Source organism: Nicotiana attenuata, chromosome 1, assembly GCF_001879085.1.
Source record: "Nicotiana attenuata strain UT chromosome 1, NIATTr2, whole genome shotgun sequence".
NCBI classification, from domain to species: domain Eukaryota; kingdom Viridiplantae; phylum Streptophyta; class Magnoliopsida; order Solanales; family Solanaceae; genus Nicotiana; species Nicotiana attenuata.
Genome location: NC_031989.1, coordinates 36,882,120 through 36,889,559, shown reverse-complemented (window position 1 = coordinate 36,889,559; position 7,440 = coordinate 36,882,120). Strand labels below are relative to the sequence as shown.

General features: G+C 34.8%; 1 protein-coding gene across 4 annotated transcripts; it reads right to left on the bottom strand.

Annotated features, from left to right (window-relative positions):
* On the bottom strand, positions 420-4,558 carry LOC109224713 (dnaJ homolog subfamily C member 17-like). Of its 4 annotated transcripts, XM_019389249.1 has the most exons (6): positions 4,399-4,558; positions 2,921-3,611; positions 2,632-2,832; positions 1,027-1,116; positions 843-919; positions 420-744 (listed from the first exon to the last, which is right to left on the bottom strand). In XM_019389249.1, the coding sequence occupies exons 2-4, from the start codon at positions 3,590-3,592 to the stop codon at positions 1,096-1,098; spliced, it is 894 nt and encodes a 297-aa protein (XP_019244794.1). In that variant the 5' UTR covers positions 3,593-3,611; positions 4,399-4,558; the 3' UTR covers positions 420-744; positions 843-919; positions 1,027-1,095. The 4 variants fall into 4 exon arrangements, with proteins under 4 accessions (XP_019244794.1, XP_019244787.1, XP_019244785.1 ...); XM_019389242.1 differs by having other exon boundaries at positions 420-919; positions 2,921-3,633; XM_019389240.1 differs by having other exon boundaries at positions 420-919.

Below are 7,440 nucleotides of genomic sequence, written 5' to 3'. Positions count from 1 at the left end.
CCTAAGGTTCTTTCTATTCCTGGATTTTATACTTATGATCGTGTAATTTATGTACACGATTCCCGAGAACCCAAAGAAAAGTTCAAATGCTGTATAATGACGAGGAAGTAGGAGAATATAACTATGATCAACACTGATTATTGAAATACAATGCAACCCTTCTGACCGATTCCCCCTTGCAAACATAGGGGCACGAAAAGTCGGATAACACAACATGCTTGGTGTCAGAAAGGAAGATTTGGGAATTGATTCATAATTCACTTACACTATTCACTTCTAACATTTCTACAAGTTGAACTCAAAAAGTTTCTTACGATTCAACTGAGGGACGTGTGGCATTGTTACTAGTTTCTGTAAATTAAATAAAAAATGGTGCTTACAATTAAGCAGGTTAAGCTTTTATGCTACGAAAAGATGAATAACGGCAACGAGAAGCTCTATAGAAGACCATTAATCCAGTAGTCGCCATGCCCGACTTCAGTTAAGATCAAGAAATCTTTCTCATCGAACTTAAAAAAAAAGTGGAAATGATCTAAATAGCAGACATCCACAAATGATATTAATATACAGTACAGTCAACACCGCCTCAATTTAGCCTCTCATCCATGTCTTGGCATATATTACAACTTTTCCAAAAAAAATATGATGAATCCATCGCCGCACTTATGTGATTCTACTGCAGACACCACGTACACAATACCACGCATTGGACTACGTGAAGGGAAATGTCTCCTCTACCCAATCCTGTGACAGCAATACGAGAATCTCATTGTACAATACATGTCAGACAAACAAACCAGATTCAGAGAGACCGGCAAAATGAAACTTAGCATAACACTGACACAGCCACTTCAAGATGGCATTCCCTAGTATAAAAAACTAGAGCTGTTTCTCGAGGATAAAACCTAGCTTTCCTTGCCTGTTAATTTGGAAGAAACTATCCATCAGAACTCGATCGATACCCACATACTGCATAAAATATATAAAACAATATGAACAAGATAAAATATTATATCAAATACCTACCTCTTCTTTAACTGAGCAACCTAGAAATCTTAACATGTCAGCACTTAAACTTGATGAAGTTTCAGCACGCTATTTCTTCCTTTGAGCAGCCTGTAATTAGTAAAACGTATTTGTAAGAAAATTCCTAAAACTTACTTGTAGGATGGGTAAAGAAGCACTTTTTTTTTTTTTGAGATATAGATGTAACAAGAGGAGAGTAATTGTAAAAGAAGAGAGGAAAATGGAGCAATTTGTAATAGTAGCAGTAACAATTCAAGAAAGGACATATAGAAATAAGAAACTCTAATTAGGTTGTGTTTCGATCCATTCGCACACCTGTAAACCCATTCGAGCATAGCTTAAATCTTTCTGTAGATAGTAAGTTCCTCTTTGTTTTGGATACTTTAGATAATAAACGATAGTTCTCATATGGTGGTGCTAAACCTTAATTTGACCTATAATCATTTTACTTCAGCTTCTAACCACAACTTTAGGATAAAGTAGAAAAGGGAATTCGGAGTAATATTTCGGTGATATTCCCTCTTTCTTTTTTTTGATAAGGTGATATTCCCTCTTTCTTTTCAGCAGTCAAACAGAAAAATGATAGAAAATTTTCTATTTCAAATCATGTTAAATCTAATTCAAATTCCTGGGTGCCCAAGGTGCCTCATCTTCTCTTTCGTCATTGCTCATTCCCGAATACTTCAGCCTTCCCTTCTTTGAACTTTCTCCCTCGTGTGGTTGACTGAAGAAAGTCAGAAGAACAGTAAATGGATGGGTTATACCACCTAGTTGGATTAGCAAGCCACTAGTTGACATATTAGAAAGATTAATAGATGTCCTCATCAAACTTTGCAGCAGTCTAGTCTCTGTAGCAATTCGTAGCAGAATCAGATTTTCCTAAAGTCTATGCAGCTACTGAACAGTTAAAACAAACATACTGAAAGCGGGGTGAAGGTAACTAGTCAATTCGCCAAGGTCTAGTAAACTAAGGTGGTAGTGATACAGGGTTAATTCACTCCGAGATTGGGAGTCCCGTCTGTTCTTATGTTGGAATAATCATTATAATACGATGAAAGCACCTCAGTAACAAAGTCCCTGCTCTCCTCTTAGCAATGACCTGTCTAGGGCTATTTTTAGAACTGCAGATTCTGTAATAAGACTACTCATGGGCATTCTCTGACTTAGAATCGAATTCACACCCAGCAATTTACGATCTACCCAGTGCCTTAGTTTATGTTGAATAGGCATAATAATACTTCCTCTATTACTTAGCAAAGTCAACCCCTATCAGATTTCCTCAGCAGAAAACATTCATACATACTACTTATTCTCTAATAGAATTTAGGATACTTGAGTCAGAAAACTTCCCTAAGATTTTATTCCACAGATCAAAGAACTACTTTAGATGGAAGCTCACTTGGAATTACTTCACAAACTTTTTAACAGTTTACCACTATTGATTTCTCAACCCAAGTTGCATATGTAGAAGGATTTTCGACTTAAGGTAAAAATAATGAAAAAAGTTCAGATAGAATATTCATATTTGCCTATTCATTATTTCAGAATACAATAGTACTAAAGGATATATCAGAATGTCAAATAATAGTTTAAAGCAGTTCATACCTTTCTCATTTTTTCTAATACCAAGTCTTCAAATTTCTGGTATCCAGCACCTACAAGATTACTCAAACTTGGGCCCTCAGGTTCTCTATCTTTCTCAGCGTTAAAAAATGGAGCTGCCATTGTGGGTTGAACTGTTGGCTGAAGAGGCACAATTAAGAGAGGATTTGATAGATCCCCCAAGACATTTCCACAAACAGCTTTCTGAAAAAGAGAAAAACCCGTTAGTGAGGTGCTACTAACTAAAGAGATGAACGATTAAAATCAATACTCAATTTCAGAAAGTACTCACAGCTGCGTCCTTAGAAGACATGACAACAAGAGCGGAGCCTTTCTTCTTAGAACTCTTAATTACTACATCTTCAACCTCACCAAACTCACTAAATAACTCTCTCAGTCTTTGGGCAGTATAATCTTCACCAATCTTCTCCCAAGATACCTTAAGCACCTTTTCCTTGTCTACACTACTGCCCTTGCCTTCTGTACTCGCCTTAGCCTTTGCATGTCTCTCTTTCTGTGAAGGATCTGTAGCAGTAGGCACTTTGTTTGAATGCATTGCACGAATTCGAGCAATTTCCTCTTTAAGCTTTCTAGCAATTCGCTCCTCCTCTTGTCGAGCTAGAACGCTGGCATCAGGTGCAAAAGCAGCACGTTCTCTTGCATCGAGATCTGACATCATCTTTCTACGCTTTGAATCTTGTTGTGATTGGCGTTGGATCTTTTCACGTTTCACGCGAAGTAGATCATCAAATAACTTCCTAGCTTTCTCATCCTTCAGAACCTCGTATGAAGTCTTCAGCTTTTGAAAGTTCAAGTGAGCATTTGGGTCATCAGGCCTCTTGTCTGGATGCAACTCTAATGCCTTCTTCTTATAGGCTTTAGATATGTCTTTCTCAGAAAGTTTGGCCCCTTCCTCTCCAGAGGGTAAATCCAAAACAGCATAATGATCAACTTCGATATCCATTTTCTACCCGAACTTTGAACTGTGCAACAAATGTAAACCAACTGCATCAGAAAATTATGATTATTCAACGTACAAAATCAAATAAAAACAACCCTAGACTTCTCAAGATAGATATTAGCTAACTAAGGAGAGACTGTTCCAATTACACACACATCAATAGATCAATAAAGGTTCCAGCCACCAATTAAACAAGTTCAATTAGTGCAGATCCTGCCACGGATTCTAATCCCAAGTTTAATGGTATTATGATAAGGCAAAACAAACATTTGGCTCAGAAAGGTTTAAAAACAGCCGCACGGAATCCAATAACATAACTGAAAAAACATTACAGAGCAGTATTATAAACTCAAAAGCAGCTTTAGCCCAGAACTTCAACAAGCTTTTTTTATCTATATTAGTACTATAAAATATCTTTTTACAGGTGAAATCTTGAACAGGAAGATTGATGCAAAATTAGCCTCAATATCAAAAATTGCCTATATCATAGGTTGTAAGGCAACACTAAGCCGTTAATTTTAGTTCTGCAAGATAATACTAATGGAAAAGGTCCAAATTTCCACAAAAGAAAAAGGGCAAATATAGATTAGCGCACAGAATGCTCAAGATAGTTTTCAACGAACAAAAGAAAAGGAAAAAAGAAGCACGAGCATGGAGCAACCAGCAATTTTAAAAACTCACACAAGAAGGTTACATAAGGAATTAAGCAAATTGGAAAAGAACAATAAGATGTTGAAAAAGCAATTGGATAGTACAATTAGATAATTTTCGCATTTAAAGATGGGGATTTAGCTATAAGAAAAACTTACCAGTAGCCGTTGAAATTGGGAGAAATTTGGCTACAAAGTGATACCCGAAAGTGGTAGGGTTTGGGTAGGGATCTGCCGGAGTTATGGTGTCGTGAGGTGAAAAGGGGAATTCTGTATACTGTAGATATTTTAGAGACTGAAGCAGAGAATACGGGTTGCCTTACCAATTTGGATTCGGAGCCCGGACTAATCAACGTACAACCGTACAAGCTCTTTTACTTTATATTTTTTTTTATTTTTACTACTATAAAATCATGACTGCGTTTCAACTTTCAAGTCGGAACATTAATACTGAACTCCAAACACTCTCAAAGTCACAATTATTCTCATGTAATGTAATTTTGACATTTCCCGACAATCTTTTTTTTAAAAAAAAAAAAAAATTACCCATCAATAAATATTTTAGAAGGTAAATTAGGATTTACCTCTTTAACTTTTTGGGAATTAATTGAGAAACTTATTTGACTTTGTAGTACTAAATTAATCTCAATAATATTTTCTTTCTAACTAATCTTTTTATTACTTTGAATTTATATAGTCTTAGCAGGCATTTGCATAATATTTAATTGAACTTGAAAATAATATACTTGAAGTTAAAGCTAGAAAATAATATTTTAAAATTGAAGTTATGCTTGAATATTGCTACTAGAAACAAAAGTTCAATGTTTGCAGGTGAAAATTATTATTTCACTTGAATAACATATTGAATACAAAAGTGACGTTAGATCGTGCTTGTGAAAAAATTATATCACCAGTGATTAGGTAATGTTAAGAGAGATACATTATTAGTATTACTCAAATAATTTTTGTTATTAATGACTTTTCAATTATTTGTGCATAATATAGTAGAAAATGTCATGTTGAAGATATGAGATACATTACTACATTTAATTATTATTTTTTTAGTTAAAGGGATATTATATTATACTAGATAAGAAAAGATAATACAGCAGAGTCATTGCTAGGGTATTGTAGTACCCCCATAGCAGTAATGTTATGCACGATTGTGTCTATATTACAGCCCACAAAAGTTCTAACCAATTCAGTTCCTAAGATGTCTTCCCAAAATATATCATTGACAGACATCGGAGGAACTGATAATATCCTAGACTTGTTCAAAAAGACTTCTTTTGCTGCCTCCTTGGCCAATGCATCAGCTACTCTGTTCTGCTCCCGATAGGTATGCTCACTACCACCTTGTCCATCCTGTGAATTAGTGACCTGCATTCACAAATTAAGGGATCATAAATAAGGCTTCCATTCGTTAGCATATTGATAATTTCAGAGGAGTCAGTATTTATCTTCAGAGGAGCCAAGTTATTCTGCTCCGCAAGTTGTAGACCCCTTAGGAGCGCCTGTAATTCTGCCCTGGTGTTTGTTGTGTGAGGGATATTGTCAATGTACCCCATTATCCAGTCACCATTGTGATTCCTAAATACTCCTCCTGATTATTACAAATTGACATTCTATGATAAATACTTGATAGTTTTACTACCCTTGGGTCATCTTGCTCTAGACTGTGCATTCTCATTAACCCCCACATAAGATTTATTCTAGCTGCTTGTACGTAAGCGATGCCACATATACTTCACTTATATCTTACGATAAAGTTGGTTAAACTGAACAAATTATCTCATATGGAAGAATCATGAGCTACATGAGTCCAGTGGCGGACTCAACATTTTAATCTAGGGGATTCGAAATATTAAAAAATAAACATAAGAACAAGTCAAGGGGATTCTACATCTACTATTTTGGGGATAAAAAATAAACGAAGAGGTATGAATGAACTCCCTTTCACTGCCCTAGCTCTGCTCCTGCATGAGTCACTAAAGGAAATGAAAAAGAAATTCTTAACACTAATATTTATTATAAAAAATAAACTTCTTTGTTTACATGATAAAACCTTTTTCAAAGAGTATCTAAAAAATTTAGAATTCGATGTGGGAAGTAGAGGAGTTTATGACTAGGAATGTTCAAACCAATTTCAAAAATAAAATCAGACAAACTGAATCAAACTAAATTATACTTGAATCTCAATAAGAAAAATTTGAATACTTCTATATGAATGACTTCGGGAAACTAACAGACATTATGTTGGGCACGTGCGCAAGCTGGGCTTTACTTACCTAGTTCCTACTATTAATAAGAGGGAGTTTGATGAGCTTAGGGTCGTCCTGGTTGCTGACCAAAGGGACATCTTTGATATTCTATTTAATTTATTCTTAGTTCATGCTTAAGTTGGTGTTATGCAAGAGTTGGACTCTTATAATGAATTGACATAAATACCCAAGACCACTGCCACTTGAAGCCGTTCTTCGTATAAGTGTAGGGCATATCCTGCAACTTTTGCCCCTGTTCTTCTGATTATTCTATTACTTATTTTACAACTTTTTGTAAAGAAAATGAAGTTTAAGGACTTTTACATGCTCATGTATGATGTCAGGCAACGTGCAAATAATTTCTTAAGAAAAAATATGTAAGGACATATTTAAAAAAAAAAAAAAAAATATAAATATATATATATATATATATATATATATATATATAATATATATATATATAGATATATATATATATATATATATATGGATTTTGCTAACCTGCTACATGGTTATAGTAGGTTAGCATTGTATACATATTTACTTTGACTTAAATGCCCTCACCAGCAAAAAAATCATACATTAATAGGAGGGCATTATTGTCTTTTTACAAAAAGACTAATCCCAATTCTCCTCTTCTTTTTCCTCTCCCTCGTCAATGGTGTCCCTCTCTGTTCTCTCTTCGTTTTTTTCTTTCTCAAAGATAATTTTCAAGGAAAAGAGGTGCTGGAAAATGGAGGAGAGGAAATTATTTAGCTTAAATATATAAATACTTTTTAGAAAAGAAATTGTGTTTTGTCTTTTAATCGATTGACCAGTTTTATGCGTGAAAATTGCACGGGGCGCCCTATTTGGTCGCCCCCATTTAACCTATACCCATTTTTTTTAAACTTTTAACTTGTACCCACTTCTTAAATAACTTCAGCTCCCTTTCTCCTCC

What these genes read in the sequence shown, in the direction of transcription:
- LOC109224713 (XM_019389242.1), bottom strand. Translation starts at nt 3,592, where the DNA reads ATGGATATCGAAGTTGATCATTATGCTGTTTTGGATTTACCCTCTGGA. An exon ending in TGTCTTCTAAGGACGCAGCT is followed by an intron (nt 2,833 to 2,920) that starts GTGAGTACTTTC and finishes TCTCTTTTTCAG; the next exon opens with AAAGCTGTTTGTGGAAATGT. An exon ending in TATTAGAAAAAATGAGAAAG is followed by an intron (nt 1,117 to 2,631) that starts GTATGAACTGCT and finishes TACTAATTACAG; the next exon opens with GCTGCTCAAAGGAAGAAATA.